This window comes from Cardiocondyla obscurior, linkage group LG04 (genome assembly GCF_019399895.1).
Source record: "Cardiocondyla obscurior isolate alpha-2009 linkage group LG04, Cobs3.1, whole genome shotgun sequence".
Taxonomy (NCBI): Eukaryota; Metazoa; Arthropoda; class Insecta; order Hymenoptera; family Formicidae; genus Cardiocondyla; species Cardiocondyla obscurior.
In genome coordinates, this window is record NC_091867.1 from 2,318,852 (window position 1) to 2,336,153 (window position 17,302).

At 37.7% G+C, this 17,302-nt stretch overlaps 4 protein-coding genes across 5 annotated transcripts; 2 read left to right on the forward strand and 2 right to left on the reverse strand.

Moving 5' to 3' along the window:
- The first annotated feature begins 325 nt into the window (after positions 1-325).
- On the forward strand, positions 326-2,258 carry Rack1 (Receptor of activated protein kinase C 1). The gene is made up of 5 exons (XM_070655518.1): positions 326-537; positions 776-984; positions 1,311-1,517; positions 1,714-1,824; positions 1,896-2,258. Exons 1-5 carry the CDS (start codon positions 429-431, stop codon positions 2,211-2,213), a joined length of 954 nt encoding a protein of 317 aa, XP_070511619.1. The 5' UTR covers positions 326-428; the 3' UTR covers positions 2,214-2,258.
- LOC139101971 (NFU1 iron-sulfur cluster scaffold homolog, mitochondrial) lies at positions 2,242-3,833 on the reverse strand. 2 transcript variants are annotated; one of them, XM_070655520.1, is made up of 5 exons: positions 3,481-3,833; positions 3,316-3,390; positions 2,822-3,231; positions 2,648-2,751; positions 2,242-2,565 (listed from the first exon to the last, which is right to left on the reverse strand). In XM_070655520.1, coding segments are annotated over exons 1-5 (816 nt in total). In that variant the 5' UTR covers positions 3,483-3,833; the 3' UTR covers positions 2,242-2,340. The 2 variants fall into 2 exon arrangements, with proteins under 2 accessions (XP_070511621.1, XP_070511620.1); XM_070655519.1 differs by having other exon boundaries at positions 3,476-3,833.
- An 86-nt stretch (positions 3,834-3,919) lies between these two features.
- On the reverse strand, positions 3,920-6,881 carry Fbxo42 (F-box protein 42). Its single transcript, XM_070655513.1, has 7 exons — positions 6,311-6,881; positions 5,886-6,229; positions 5,555-5,712; positions 5,339-5,469; positions 5,111-5,250; positions 4,799-4,935; positions 3,920-4,707 (listed from the first exon to the last, which is right to left on the reverse strand). Exons 1-7 carry the CDS (start codon positions 6,432-6,434, stop codon positions 4,164-4,166), a joined length of 1,578 nt encoding a protein of 525 aa, XP_070511614.1. The 5' UTR covers positions 6,435-6,881; the 3' UTR covers positions 3,920-4,163.
- Positions 6,882-6,971: 90 nt separating this feature from the next.
- L(3)80fj (lethal (3) 80Fj) lies at positions 6,972-16,489 on the forward strand. The gene is made up of 10 exons (XM_070655507.1): positions 6,972-7,063; positions 7,150-7,252; positions 7,696-7,891; positions 7,963-8,305; positions 8,390-13,689; positions 13,916-15,091; positions 15,185-15,396; positions 15,471-15,724; positions 15,833-16,054; positions 16,179-16,489. The coding sequence occupies exons 1-10, from the start codon at positions 7,049-7,051 to the stop codon at positions 16,305-16,307; spliced, it is 7,950 nt and encodes a 2,649-aa protein (XP_070511608.1). The 5' UTR covers positions 6,972-7,048; the 3' UTR covers positions 16,308-16,489.
- Positions 16,490-17,302: the final 813 nt, after the last annotated feature.

Consider the following 17,302-nt stretch of genomic DNA (forward strand, 5'->3'; position numbering starts at 1 on the left):
AGAAAGCCCAACTGGGAATCGCGGCTTTTACGCGACAGATGTAGAAGCTCGTCCGTGTGAAGCTAGGCGCTTCGGCTGCCGTCGGATAGAGGAAAAGGCTTCACACGGACGAGCCTCTGCATCCGTACGCGTAAAAGCCGCGATTTTCAGTTGGGCTATCTGCCTTGAACCAATACGGCCGGTACGACGTGAAAGAACAAATTTCGTGCTGCAATTGGTTGGTACGCCGAGGCGCATATAAACGAGGTTTAAATATCGGAACGCAACGCGATACAGAGCGGCGCATCAATGGATTTTATTTACAGAGACCGAGTCCGGCGCGCTGCTTGGCGCTTCTCGTTCCTTTACGTTCGTCGTTTGATAGACGAAGTGCGTTTGGATTTAATCCGTTTTAATCAGCGATATTACGCGGCCGATAGCAACCTAAGATGACTGAAACTCTACAGCTAAGAGGCACGCTTCGCGGCCACAATGGGTGGGTCACGCAAATCGCGACAAACCCGAAATATCCGGACATGATATTGTCTTCGTCACGTGGCAAGTATTCCATGCTTTGAGGGCGTATTTCTTACTTTATTACGAAAATTCCTATTCCAATTAGCTTAATTAATTTAGTTCAAGCTAACTTAATTAAATAGAAAAATTGTTTGTTGTAAAATTTTTTAATGTATTTTATTTTAATATTTTCAAGTCGATTCTAGTTTGGTTAAAGTTGTCCTAAATTTTTAGAATAATTGTTACATATGTTACTATTTTTTTTTTTTTTTAATTTTAGACAAGACACTGATCGTATGGAAGTTGACACGCGACGAAGCTAACTACGGTATTCCACAAAAACGTCTGTATGGTCACTCGCACTTTATAAGCGACGTAGTTCTTTCATCCGACGGCAATTACGCTCTGTCTGGTTCATGGGATAAAACGCTGCGTCTCTGGGACTTAGCAGCTGGTCGTACAACCAGGCGATTTGAAGACCATACTAAGGTGTGACTTCGCTCTTCCGCGATGCAACTGCATATTCGATTTTTTTTTTATTGCAAAGGCAAAAGAAAAATTTTTTCATGTTACGACGGTATATCCGAGCGTAAAATGAGATTTTTATTTGTCTTTATTGCAATAAAGTGATAGTTTCATCGAAAATATGTACTGAAGCTTTTTTTTATATGTTTTTTTTTACTAAGAAATAGAAGAGGTAGGCACTGATTAAATCAGTGATATCGTAAGTATCGATTCGATATTTACCAGTTATGGGATAATATATATATGCTACTTTATTAATTGATCGCGAGTTTCGTTTCTGTTAAATGTAGGATGTTCTGAGCGTTGCTTTCTCTGTGGATAATCGTCAGATTGTCTCGGGCTCACGAGACAAAACGATTAAACTGTGGAATACATTGGCTGAGTGCAAATATACCATTCAAGATGATGGACATACAGACTGGGTCAGCTGTGTGCGTTTTTCTCCAAATCATGCCAATCCTATTATTGTTTCTGCAGGCTGGGATCGTGTTGTCAAGGTAAAAATATTCATATAATTTATAAATATAAATATAAAATATTAAAAAAAATAAGAATGATGGATATTTTATGTTACACACACATGATACATCTATGAGTGTTTGCGGATATGGGACTGACATTGAATACCATTTATCTAATTTTTTTTATCTATAGTTACAATATAGATCTAATAACAATTTGTATCTTTTGCAGGTCTGGAATTTGACAAACTGCAAATTGAAGATCAACCATAGCGGTCATACAGGATATTTAAATACTGTTACGGTATCACCTGACGGATCTCTTTGTGCATCTGGTGGAAAAGTGTGTATAATATATAAATTATTTATTATTTAAAATATAACGATTATACGAATCATATATTTTATTCACAGGATTGCAAAGCTATGCTGTGGGATTTGAATGATGGAAAACATCTCCACACTTTAGACCACAACGACATCATTACTGCGTTATGCTTCAGCCCTAATCGTTACTGGCTGTGCGCTGCGTTTGGACCATGGATCAAAATCTGGGATCTCGAGACTAAAGAAATGGTCGAGGAATTAAAACCCGAAGTTGTATCCGCTACTAGTAAAGCTGAGCCCCCTCTCTGCTTGTCCCTCGCATGGTCCACTGACGGTCAAACATTGTTTGCTGGATACTCCGATAATACTATTCGCGTTTGGCAAGTTTCTGTATCTAGCAGATAAACACTTTGTAATAAAAATTTAAAATTGATTAATCTGGGATCATAATCATTCTGGTTTATTATTTACAATGTGCACAATTACGAAGTACGAAGATTTTCTATCGTCGACAAATTATAAATTATCAAATTTATTTATCTTTATTCTCCTCTACTTTACTGATCTTTTGCTCGAATTTTTGAAATTCCTTTTCAGTGATCTTATCCGTTTCATCTTGTACTTGTATAACTCCGAGTACTTCGGGGATATAGAATTGCATCATATTTTGTATACCATTCCTCAATGTTACTATCGAGCTCGGACAATTAGTGCACGAGCCTTGCATTTTTAATTTCACAACACCTTCCTCGAAACCCTGTTACGATTGTAAAAATAATATATTCGGAATAATAAATCCAAAATCTCGCAAAAATTTAAGCAGAACACAAAACACTTACCATAAATACAACGTCACCACCATCCTCTTGCACTGTAGGCCGAATTCTTGTATCCAATAATTCCTTTATCATTTGAACGATCTCGTCATCATCCGCATCAACTTCTACAAAAAACAAACTGATTAGTATCTTATTTTCTCAAATACTGTAAAAGTAACAAATTGTGAACTATACGCGTATCTGTTTGAGACTGAGAAGTTTCATCCATGACTGGTAATCCGCTTGCGAAAAAATCCATAATAGTGGCAAATATTTCTGGTTTTAGCAGCTTCCATTCTACGTCCTCGTCAAATTTTGTAACTGTGATAAAGTCGGGCCCGAAGAATACTGCCTTTACTCCTTCAATGCGAAATAACATTTTTGCAAGCGGCGAACAGTATGCATCCTTAACACTAGGAAAATCTTTCGTACATCCCGTGCCTAACACCGGCACTCCCGGAATAAATTTTAGGCTGTTTGGATTTGGTGTGTCCTGTGTTTGAACGAACATGCATCGTCTTTGTTGATTATCTATCAAAGGATACCGTTTAGAGGATGGCCTAGAAATTTGAGTTTTATCGTGCTTGGCACCGATGGAAAAAGCTCTGAAAATGCGTAATTTACAGTATATGTCAGTTTTTTAAATAAATAAAAATAAAAAAAGAAACGCATAAAATTGAACGTCTTACGTTGAATATTCTTGTGCCGATAACGTTGTACTAATTACAGGTACATTTCGCTTCGCAGATAATTTGCTGGATATCCTAAAACACATAGGCAAATTTACGTCTATTAATAGATATAAATATGCAACGAAAAAGTGTATTTAATTAATAAAAAGTGAATTACTGCACATATTGCTCGTTCGTTAACGTCTTATACAATGCTGGCCGGTTCGTATAAATCGATCTGAAGATTTTATCCATTCTCGTTTCGAATCGTCTTTTTTCAAAGTGTTAAATATCTTTTTCGTGTAGACATGTATACACTGGTACGCAGAAAATAACGTTTGCCGATGCAGAAAGATGGTCTCTAACAATATCTAATAAGAGGTTATGAACGTATTGCGGTATATATTACAATTTACGCCGGGTTTACAAAAATTATAATGAAGAATTAATCAATTCCATTGAATGAGAAAAATAATCACGTTATCTGACTTTCGAGCAAAAGGCAAATTTCGCCAAATGTTTTTACAAATATATATATATATATATATATATATATATATATATATGTAAATTTATACAAAAATATAGGGTGCATGCTTGTGTACAATATATATAAATCATGTTTTTATATATACATTTTTATTTCCAACTTTATTAAACTGCACGCCAGGATATTCGTCAGTCTTGAAACATAGCTCCTTTTAGAACAATTCACACATATATATCGAAATTGATTTAATCATTCGATGTTAATAACATCCAGTAACCGAATTAAATTGGTAAGACACTCATGTGAATTTACTATTTCAGTAGAAGTTGTGCTTCAATACAGATAAATATAAACTATCTTTCATTGTTTTTCAATATTAAATTATATATCGGGGAGGATTTATAAAATGAAGATCGTTATATACAACTGAATCGTCTATGTCGGTATGGCCTGATGAATGCTCTTTACGAATACCTCCAAAAACTATTAATTCTCCCCTTCCTAACACAAGAGAGTACAGAATTCTCTCATCGGGACCCGAATGACCGTTTTGCTTTAGAGGGACCCATGAAGCGTTGCAGTCGTCCGAAAGAACATTGGTAATATCTAACACAAATATCGACAACGTATTCTCAGCTTTTTTTGATACTTTCGTTACCGCTGCTTTTTTGTTTCGTATTTTCTCCTCCATCCTCCTGAGCGATTCCAATTGACGTTGCCTATTCGTGTTAGAATTACTACGCAAAGATTGATCGCGAAATGCTGCCATGCTTAGAGTATTGTCACTGTAAAATGGTATTGTTTTTGGAATATTTGGAGTTTGCGATGACGTGTGCGCATTTTGTGGACATGCCCTAGAGAATACTCCATGCTTTCCATTTACATTTTCATCTTTGTCCACAGTAGATACATTTCCTTGCCTGAAAAAAAAAATGCAAACTCTTTATAACAATGTTATTAATATTTTTACAACATAAAAATTAGGATAATATCATTATAATTACACCAGACCTTTCGGGTAAAAGATTTGATTCGCATAAACGCGGTGAGGCACTCCTTTGACACGCAACTTTTTTTAACGAGATACTCATATCACTCGACTTGGTTTGATGTCTATTTTTGCTAAGTACAATAATGTAATTTCCCACCTATACAAATAATAGTTTTTTACGATTAATGTTTATTATTTTTAATAAAAATAACAGTTCTAATTATATTAAAGATTACTTAAAAAAATTTATTATTTTGTACAAATATTTTGTGCACATTACTTAATTATATTTAACAAAATTGCATTACAATAAAAATTAAATTAGATACTACCTTACAAGCTTGATGACACCAAATACGTGTTGGGGCCCATTCTGTATTGTGCATATTAACTTTTCTCCATGTCCAAGATGTACCTTCCATTGTTAACAACCAAGCATCATTCATAGCAGCATTTGGCCCTGTGCAACCTCCTGTACATTTTCATGCATATATTTATCAAATAATCAAAAGACAGAGTAGTGTTTTGCATCAAATGTCAGCAGAATTAAATACACATACCAAGCACAAGTAAATGCTTTTCTCCAAGTTCAATTTGCGACTGGCCATAACGTGGTTGTGGCTTTAAATTTGATGTGCTTTGTTTATGCCAAGTATATGTGTCCAAATTTAAGCACCATACATCATTAGAGCTGTACAAAACAAACAATGCTGAGTATGAATGCATGAGCCTATTTTGTTTCTGTACGTATATATAAATAATTTACAAAGATATACATATATTCATTGCACACTCCACCAAAAACGACCATTAGATTCTTATGTATTGTTGCAGAATGTGCAGATGTTGGTGGCGGGGTTTCTAGTGTGTTTATAGCTGTCCATTTATTCGATTTTATGCAGTATACATGTAGCTCATTAAATAATTTCCATTGCTGTAAATATAATATTATGCTGTAAGTACAATCTCAGTTATATTGTATTATGTTAAATTATATATTATTATATTAAATTTTTTTTAATTTTTTTTTTATTAATTTTTATTAATTTTTAATTTTATTAAAATATTTTATTATATTAAAGCTAATCAATTTTTAGGAATAGGTACCTGATGCAGTGGATATGGTGATGGATGAGACCATCCTCCAAACAAAATTAAGTTTGTCTTATAATAAAGCATAGTGGCACAAGCTTTTGGTGATGGATAATTGCCCATTGTAATTGGCCTAACCCATGTTCTTGTACTTAAATCCAGCTGCCATAAATCATTAAATGTTGTCCATGCTGCTGTGCAGCCACCAAAAACATACATGGAGTTGTCATATATACAGGCTGAATGGGAGTGTCTCTTTCCAATAGTAGATATCCAATGCATGGATGGTAATGAATTCCATAGTAAGGATCCAAAGGCAACAGACTTTTGAAAGTGAGCTTTGTTGTGTTCTATTACATCTAATTAACAAAGTATATATGTTAGCATATATAATAAACATTAAAAAAATATACAAAAATTAATATAAAAGAAATACATACTTTTGGTAGCACGGTACCACCTTTTGCAAACTAATCTGCATTCCTGCAGATCTTTGTAAGGCGGAATTAAGCTCAAAATGTACTCCAGCAATTCATCAGGCAGATCATTGATTTTACATTGCATTTTGTAGTGAGCAATGATTATATGTCACAAAAATCAATTATATTTTGCAAAACTTTCGAAATCAGGACCTTATCATTTCTATCCATCAAGATGAATAAAAGTCTATTAAAAAAAAATACATTTTGTTTCTTTTTAACAAACAATATCGCTAAACGTTTTTATTTGACGAACGCATTTTCTTTATTGCACATAGCAATTTTGATAAATTTATTAAGTCCGTAACTTAGTAATGACGAGTGAAATGAATATGCGTAACCTAAATTGAAAGAAAAAAAAAAAGGAAGACGCGCAAAAATAAATCTATTGCACTGCTTTTCCCGATAACTATCGCCCTAAAGTTTAAACATAAGGCTGAATATCAGTCGGACATGTCAGGGTGTTGACAATATACGTCAGACATAGATTCCGAAGTAGAAAGAAGATGCGACGCTCGCGAGACGCGAAGCTCGGAGATGTACTAGTTCCTATTATACACACTCAGCGAAATGTCGCGAGCGCCGCGATCACCGCGATGGAGGAAACAGCCCGGTTTCCGTTCACATCTACGCAAATTTTCTACTTACGTGCATGTGAAAAGTGACACTGTGTGCAGTCAGTCCGGCTTTTGAGGAAATATGGCGGATGTCGAGGTAAGCGAGTCACGTGGAATACGGGAAAATTATTGCGTTAGTTTGTTTCCCTTTGCGTTATTACACTCGGTAACGTTTCGTTTCAGCTAGCAAAAGCCTTGAAGGACCTGCCAAATCGAGTTCAGACCGCCAGCAAGAAGGAGCGGCGCGAGATTTTGCAAAATGTCGCCAGCGTATTGTCAAATCCCGGTAAGGGTGATCGTGAACACGTATTATTTTTTTGATTAGATCTCTAGATAAGAGACACTCACCCGCGGCGTTCTCACGAAATTGACGACGGACCGTCGCGTTTTCGGATCGCTGACGCGATTAGTGTGTCTGCGATTCGCGAGTAATATTGACGGCACTCGCACCTTTGAGACGGTCTAACATTTCGATATTATTTATAATATTGTTTTTATAATTTACTATAATATATTGAATCTATGTCTGAAGTGAGAATTAAATTAAATTTTGTTAAAATATTTATCAGCAATATTTTTGTACGAATCTATTAAATAATTAATTAATTTTGTAAAAAATTATGACTAGTTTTATCCAGAGATTTTTTTTATTTGTGTCCTTAAATTTATTTTTTAGATTACGATATCAGTTATTTTATAATAATGAAATCTTTTGATTGTTCATTGCAGGCATTAATGACAAAATTGTTAATGGGATCTGTAAAGTGGTATCACTTACCTTACATAGATACAAAGATAGTGCTTCTCAGTCTTATGTGAGAAACCTTATTGTGGAATTAATTAAGCAACAACCAGAGGCTACTATTAAACATATGACAACTGTAATTTCAGAGCAAGCTACCTGGCATAAAAATGTGGTTGCAACGTAAGTTAAACTAGAGATTAATGGTTATTTATTTTAACTTAAAAATAATTTTTTACATATCTTTTTAATAGTCCAAACACTGCTCAAACTGCATATATTGCATTGAAGTGGTCAACTTTACTTATTTATCATGGATATAATGAACATCATGCAACTCAAATGGATGAATCTTTAGCAAAACTTATTGAGGCACAGGCAAATTTATCTGCTGCAACCTTAGCATCTGCAGATGAAAAACTTATTAACAAAGTGTTTACTTTACTCACACATGAATGGGTTGCTATTACAAACATAGAAATTTACGTTGGACATTTAACAAAATTGGAGCTTGGAAACGGCGTAATTATTTTAGCCAGTCTACTTACAAAATATTTAGTTGCTACAAAACGAAATGATTTGGTAGAACAATTAAAGGTGAGCAAGATGATAGAATACTTACATAATTTTTATATATAAAATTACATATATTTTATTCTTTTTTTTTTATTTAAATTTCAGACGAATATGATAGATGTTTTTATAAAAGTAACGATTAGTTGCAAGAAAAAACCGGATCTATATGTAGTTGATGCAGCTGTGCCCCTTCTTCGAAGACTAACTCACGAGGAATTTAAAACTCAGTTACTTCCTGCTTTACAAAAAGCTATGTTACGAAATCCAGAGATCATAATTGAATCAGTTGGTCGCATTTTAAGCGGATTGAGCCTTGATTTGAGTCAATATAGTCAAGAGATAAGTAAAGGATTATTTGCTAATTTACATTCAAAGGAAGATTTAGTTAGGGATGAAGCGGTTGAAGCATGCCGCAAACTTGCTTTACAGTGTTCTGATACGACGGCTTTGGAAACATTACTATCATCTATTTTTGCAGTATTTCATGGATCGGAAGGCAAGCTCACGGTTGCAACTCATAAGATTTCTGTACTGCAAGGTGCTGGAAATCTTAGTTACAACATAGCGTCGGGAAGTAGCGTGCAAAAATTAGCCGAAACAGCTTGCGAGCACTTTATTAAAGTGCTCGAAACTGAGGTTCATGAAAAGACGTTAATACATGCTCTCGAAATGATGGCACTATGGTCCAAGAAATTTTCATCCAACGTACCAAAAATCGTCGTCGATGCTTTTAAAAAAGGCATGGCAGCGAAAACGTCGACCGCTGCAGTGCGTACTGCCTATATTAAGTTGTTCTTCTCGACTTCTGCCGTATTGTATTCGGGAATAATAGCACCAATCCTCGCTCAGGCAATAATCAGAGCTACACAACAATGCGCGCAACCGGCAGCAGTAACTGAAGGCCTGGTCGCTTCATATTTGCTCCTCAAATTTGTATCAGCTGATCAAGTGGAGAATGACAAGCAGAGCGTGTTGTGGAACGCGATAGATGAGCAGATATTCTTTTCCGAAAAGTTTTTGTCGACTTGCAGCGATGATATTTTATACCATCTTATGTTACTTTGCGAATATCTCATTACTGAATTTTCAGACAAGCTGAACGAGAAAGCTCTAACTGGAATTCATCGAGCAATCGTATCTTGTGCCACTGCCCCAAATTCTGTGACGAGACAACGATGTTTTCCGCTGGTTAAAAAAATTATGAGCAATTTGACCGCATACGCACCGGCGCAGGCGTTGCTAACAGAATTTAATAAATTTTTGGAAAACGTTAAAATCAAGTCAGAATCAGAAAAAGAGAATAAGGAAGAAACTTCTATGGGAGAGATTACAGGAAGATGTCTCGTTGACGGATTACTCGCAATATGTTCAGGTTCCTTTTTACTCGAAGCGCATACCTATCAAATGACCAGAGATGTACTGCTTCCATCTCATCACCCGGCATTACTCAAGGCCATGCCAAATTTATGGTTCAAGATTGTTAAAAATTACAAGCTCGTACCAAAGGATTTCTTACGTTGCTACAGCAACGAAGTGAGAAAAATGTTGATTCAGAATTATAAACCGATGCTGAATTACGAAAATGCACTCATAAAAATTGTATCTCTCGCACCAGACGCTTTTCTACCCGCGTTAGTGTCAAATGTTACGAGTAAGCTTGACGATCCAGAAATTTTACGAGTTACCAAGGACGAGTATTTCACGTATCTTATTCCCGAAGGAGAGCTCTACGATAAGAGCGTACTTCCCGTTAATGACGAAAATGACATTCTCAGTTCTATGAACATGAAGAGAGAAAGCAAAGTATATTCGTTCAAAGAGCAGCAAGAGGAGCTTCAACTGCGGCGTGAATTATATGAAAAACGAAAAAGAGAAGGCAAAATAAAAGAACCAAAATTGACGCCTAAACAAGAAGAAACTATAAAAGCGCAAATTGCAAAGGAGAATGCTATTCGTAAGAGATTAACCGAATTGAAAGCCAAAATAGATAATACTGTATCCTTAGTATCATGCTCGATACGCGGCAATCGCCAAGAATTATCTTTGTACTTAAAAGATCTTTTACCACCTATTTTAAAAAATTTAGGTTCTCCATTGGCAGCGCCTGCAATGTCCGAGCTTTACGTATCTCTTCGCCAGACAGTGACGATAGATAACAACGCGACTTTAGGCGATCTTATTGCTCATGTTACATTGCGGCAGTTACAACCACAATGCGATCTGGACCAAGCCTGGGAAGAAGAAAATTTAGACGTGGCAGTTAAACGAACGTTGAATCTTATACATGCGGTGACGATTAAAAAGAAAGAATTATTCACAGCTCCTGCGTTCTGTTATGTTTTTCCTTTTATAAGGAAAACTTTGCTATTGTATAAAGACGAAAGCATGATTGTACAAGGATTGCAACTGATTCAAGAACATGCTAAGCAGAGAGGTAGTACAACCGACTTGAAAGATCTCAGGCATCCCAGACTTTTACCGCGTAAGCAAATGTTCGATTTGCTTATAGAGCTTATGGAGACTACCACGAGTCGAGTGCAGTCTCATGCGGTGGCAACTCTGTTAGATGTTGCGCAATCCGGCAGCGGCCAGCCGGATGCGGCAATAGCAACTAGCGAAGATATAGACTCGCTTATTGGCGCGCTGCAGAATTCTCTGTCAACGGTGAGAGACGCGGCTCTCAGAGGACTGTTAGTGATACGACAAGCCTTCCCGTCTCAGAAGGAAGATCAAGATCAGCTCAGTAGGCTCACGAGAAGAGTATGGATCGCTCGATTTGACGTAAACGATGAAAATAAGATCCTCGCTAACGAGTTATGGAACGCGGCTGATTTTATCGCACAAGCGGAAATTCTTTGCGAGGAACTAATTCAAGATATTGCTCATCCGGTCGAGCCAGTGCAACAGGCAGCCGCGCACGCATTGGCACAGAGTTTGGCTAACGTACCGCAATTGACGCCGATTGTGTTAGATAATTTACTACAACTGTATCAAGAAAAATTAACCATGATTCCGCCAAAGTTAAATGACTTCGGTCGCGTTATCGAGCAGCCAATCGACACGTGGGGTCCGCGGCGCGGAGTGGCGCTCGCCCTTGCTCAAATTGCGCCGCTTCTCAACGCCGACACTGTACACCGGCTTATTCAATTCTTCGTTCTGACCGGACTTGGCGATCGAAATCAATCTGTACGTACCGAGATGCTCACAGCCGCCGTTGCAGCGGTAGATCTTCACGGTAGCGCTAACATTACGTCGTTATTGCCAGTCTTCGAAGATTTTATGGACAAAGCGCCGAAAATCGGCAGTTTTGATTCAATCAAGCAATCGGTTGTGATTTTAATGGGATCTCTGGCGAGACATTTAGATAAGAATGATCCACGAATTAAGCCTATTGTAATGCGTCTTATTGCAGCACTCTCCACACCGTCGCAGCAGGTGCAAGAAGCCGTGGCGAATTGCCTGCCATATCTAACGGACTCGATCAAGGAGGACGCACCAAAAATAGTAGACAATCTTATGGACCAGTTGCTTAAATCAGACAAATACGGAGAACGGAAAGGTGCTGCGTATGGACTGGCGGGACTCATAAAAGGCATGGGAATTCTGGCACTGAAGCAGCTGGATATCATGAGCAAACTGACCAACGCTATTCAAGACAAGAAGAATTACAGGCATCGCGAAGGTGCGCTGTTTGCGTTTGAAATGCTGTGCACGATGCTCGGCAGATTATTCGAACCGTACATTGTTCACGTACTGCCGCACTTGTTACTGTGCTTCGGCGACTCGAGCCAGTATGTGAGAACTGCTACAGACGACACTGCCAGAGTAGTTATGAGCAAACTCTCTGCTCATGGTGTTAAGCTCGTTCTCCCAAGTCTGCTAGCGGCTCTGGAAGAAGACTCGTGGAGGACGAAAACAGGATCTGTCGAATTACTCGGCGCTATGGCGTACTGCGCGCCGAAACAATTAAGCAGTTGTTTGCCGAGTATTGTACCAAAGTTGATAGAAGTACTTAGTGACTCTCATACGAAAGTGCAGGAAGCGGGCGCAGAAGCACTCAAAGTCATCGGAAGTGTCATTCGTAACCCAGAGATTCAAGCCATTGTACCAGTACTATTAAAAGCGCTGCAAGATCCTTCGCACAAAACTGCTACTTGCTTGCAAACGTTACTTGATACACAATTTGTACACTTCATCGACGCTCCTTCGTTAGCTCTGATTATGCCCGTCGTACAGCGTGCGTTTCTGGACCGTTCCACGGAAACTAGAAAAATGGCTGCTCAGATTATCGGTAATATGTATTCTTTAACGGATCAGAAAGACTTGACTCCGTATTTGCCAACTATTATTCCGGGTTTAAAGACAAGTCTGCTCGATCCTGTGCCCGAAGTACGCAGCGTATCGGCGAGAGCACTGGGAGCGATGGTACGTGGAATGGGAGAGTCCAGCTTTGAAGATTTACTACCTTGGTTGATGCAAACGTTGACTTCAGAAACCAGCAGCGTCGACAGATCCGGTGCTGCCCAAGGCCTTTCCGAGGTGGTGCGCGGACTGGGAGTAGAGAAACTTCACAAACTTATGCCGGAGATTATTAGCACTGCGGAGAGAACTGACATAGCTCCTCACGTGAAAGACGGCTATATTATGATGTTTATATATATGCCGAGCGCATTTACCACAGAATTTACTCCGTACATAGGTCAGATTATCAATCCGATTCTGAAAGCTTTAGCTGACGAGAACGAATACGTGCGAGAAACCGCACTGAGAGCGGGACAACGTATCGTCACTCTCTACGCCGACTCAGCAATAATGCTGTTGTTGCCAGAGTTGGAAAAAGGCCTTTTCGACGACAATTGGCGTATTCGTTATTCATCTGTCCAGTTATTAGGTGATTTGCTTTACAGGATTTCTGGTGTATCCGGAAAGATGTCAACCGAAACTGCGAGCGAAGATGATAACTTTGGTACGGAACAATCGCATTATGCCATTATTAACGCCTTGGGTGCGGAGAGGCGAAATCGTGTTTTAGCCGGCTTGTACATGGGTCGATCAGACGTGGCTCTTATGGTTCGTCAAGCCGCTTTGCACGTTTGGAAAGTAGTGGTGACAAATACGCCGAGAACGCTGCGAGAAATATTACCGACTTTGTTCACACTTCTACTGGGATGTCTGGCGAGTACAAGTTACGACAAGAGACAAGTGGCTGCTCGGACGTTAGGCGATCTTGTTCGAAAATTGGGAGAGCGAGTGTTACCAGAAATTATACCGATTTTGGAGAAAGGCTTACAGAGTGATCAGGCCGATCAGCGTCAAGGTGTATGCATCGGCCTATCTGAAATTATGGCAAGCACTAACAAAGATATGGTTCTGACTTTTGTCATAAGTCTCGTTCCCACAGTGAGGTGAGTATAATTATTCTATGAAAACGATAATGATTAAAAGACGATAAAACATTTAAATAAAAATTATTTATTTTTTTATTATTTATATTTATTATATATATTTTTATTTTTATTATTATATATTTATATATATTTTTATATATATTTATTATATATATTATATATATTTTATTATTATTTATAAAAAATAATATATTACTTATTAAAAAAAAATATTATATTTCAGAAAAGCATTATGTGATCCATTACCTGAGGTCCGACAAGCGGCGGCCAAAACTTTCGACGGCTTGCATTCCACAGTAGGTGTCCGCGCCCTCGACGATATATTGCCGGCGATGTTAACGCAATTGAACTCGCCTGATCCAGCAGAAGCAGAAAACACTTTAGATGGTCTACGTCAAGTGATGGCGATTAAATCACGCGTTGTTTTGCCATATCTAGTCCCGCAATTAGCTTCACCACCGGTTAACACAAAAGCACTGTCAATACTTGCTAGTGTGGCAGGCGAAGCGTTGACAAGGTTTCTCCATCGGATTCTACCAGCGTTACTCACAGCTCTTTCTAGCGCGCAAGGGACGGCAAATGAGTTACAAGAGTTAGAATACTGTCAAGCTGTAGTTCTTTCAGTTACTGATGAAGTGGGCGTTAGAACTGTGATGGATCAATTGATGGAAGCTACAAGAGCTGAAGATTTGTCAAAACGGCGAAGCGCCGCGACATTGCTTTGCGCATTCTGTCGCGACACTCGCGCTGATTATAGCCAATATGTTCCACAATTGCTTAGAGGTTTAATTCATTTGTTCACTGATGAAGACAGAGATGTGTTGCAAATGAGTTGGGAAGCGCTTACAGCCGTTACTAAAACTCTATCATCTGATCAACAAATAGCGCATGTACAGGATATTAGGCAAGCCGTTCGATTCGCGGTGTCTGACTTAAAAGGTCAAGAGTTGTTACCTGGATTTTGTCTTCCCAAGGGAATCACACCAATTCTACCGATCTTTAGAGAGGCCATACTGAACGGCTTACCGGAAGCAAAAGAGCACGCAGCTCAAGGACTGGGAGAAGTTATAAAATTATCTAGCGCGGCTGCGTTGCAACCGAGTGTTGTTCACATTACCGGTCCACTTATCCGAATTCTCGGCGACCGTTTTAATTGGAGCGTTAAAGCAGCCGTTCTTGAAACACTTGCTATATTACTTGGAAAGGTTGGCGTTATGTTAAAACAATTTTTACCGCAATTGCAAACAACATTTTTAAGAGCCTTGAACGACAGCAATAGACAAGTCAGATTAAAAGCAGCTTATGCTCTTAGCAATCTGATTGTCATTCATACACGTGTCGATCCCTTGTTTACTGAACTTCATACTGGAATCAAAACAGGAGATGATCCAGCAATAAGGTAATTTAATTCTACATATACAGAATTTCATACATTCTGTATATTTTTTGAGTTTTAAAACGTTTTATAAAAATTTTACATTATTTGAAACAGGGAAACGATGCTGCAAGCTCTCAGAGGTGTATTAACTCCGGCTGGTGATAAAATGACTGACCCGATGAAAAAACAAGTATTTGCAACGCTCAGCAGTATGCTCGGTCATTCAGAAGATATAACAAGAAATGCAGTTGCTGGCTGTTTCGGCGCCCTTTTGCGATGGTTAAATCCAGAACAATTAGCAATCGCCTTTAATGATCATCTATTTTGTAAGAGAAAAATATAATATGTAGTTTAAATTATTAATATACAGCATTTACAAATAATATTGAAATTCGATTAGGTAACGACGTTAATGCCGATTGGATGCTAAGGCATGGGCGATCGGCTGCACTTTTCGTAGCATTGAAGGAATCACCTGCCACGGTGTACAATCCTAAAGAGAAAGATCGTGCTTGCGCGGTGATACTTTCATATTTAGCTGCGGACAGAGTGCAGATTGTCATGAACGGCGTACGAGCGTGCGGATATTTATTTCAATATCTCATGAACGAATCGCAACCAGTACCGCAGCAAATTTTGTCGCCTTTTGTGAGGGTAAGCACAATAATATTAATTATTAATAATTTTAATTAAAATAAAAAAAAACATTTGTTAGTAATAATAATGTTTTACTATATTAGTAATAATTATTGTAATTTTTAGTCGATGAATAACAACAGTAACGACGTGAAACAGTTACTTGCGCGAGTTTGCATTCATCTCGCGCGTAATATACCACCTACAAATATGTCGCCTGAATTGCTCAAAGCACTTTTGCCGATGTTGGTGAACGGTACGAAAGAGAAAAATGGATACGTCAAGGCGAACAGTGAACTCGCACTTATCGCAGTTCTCCGACTGAGACAAGGCGAGGAAGAACATCAGGTCAGTTACTGTATTTTAACAGGCTGGTTTTCTAAAACTTTCGTCCAATTTTTGTGAAACGATTGATTTTTTTACGTAATTAATCCCGTTATAAAGTAATAGTAACAGTTTTGTTATCTTTCAGCGCTGTATGGCTTTTCTGGATGTTGGTGCAAAGGAGTCTCTGTCCGACGTGGTCAGCAAAGTGTTGCGTAAAGTGCTCTCTCAACCTGAGGGCAAAATAGAGGAATTAGATGATACGTTACTCACGTGAGAGATATTGTACTTCCCGGGGCTTATTACGCACTATACCCGTTTTAGTAATCGTATTACTTGTCATTACTCGCCCGACCCTTATAAAAAAAAGAGCTATCGTTCATGTATCGACTGCATTATGAACATACTAGGACGTTCAGCATTGTATCTCGATAAACAATTAAAAAGCGTGAAACGGAATTGTCGCTCGATGGCATTCAAGTTACTTAAATTAAGATATCCCGAAAATATCAAACAATTCGAACCAAAGTTGTACATACTTTTACGAAAAATGTTTTTAGTGCTTCATATAACGACCGCTTGACATATAATTATTATAATGTCGATAATTGGACGAGTGTTTTCCCACTTAAGAGATCAGAGATGACAGTAGGAATCGTATTATCAAAGCTTTCTTTATGTCGATGTAGAATTTATTACTTAAACTACCTATTATTTTATTTACAGTTATATATAAACTCATATTACGGACTCCTTATGGGGACCCAAAATGGTTGTACCACATAAGATATATCAAAAGTTAATTTATTTGCCATAAAAAAAGTGATTTATACAAGTTTATGCAATTGATTCAGGGAAATAGTCAGCCCAATGATTCGTTCATGTAATTAAGTACTAAGCTGTGAAGCTGTACAGTAACTGTTTATTTCTGTTAGATTAATTTATTCTGCTTTCATTTTCTAGATATTTGCACGAGACATATACTAACTCGTTCGTGTTATCAGAATCAGTTATTTTAGGACTCGTTGCATATTTGATAATTTCTTTAGGAGCTGATATTGTGGAAAGACAAAAGAAACGCGAGATAAGCACAAGATAATCGAAACTGCGGGATAAATGTGTAATCTTTTTAATTGTTAATGTTGCCTTGGAAATTGATCTTTATGGTATAAATTATTTTTAATAATTCTCACACACATTTCTTTTATACAGTAATTCTAGAAAGTTTTTTTTTTTTTTTAATATAGAAATTGCAACGCGTAAAGCAGTAAT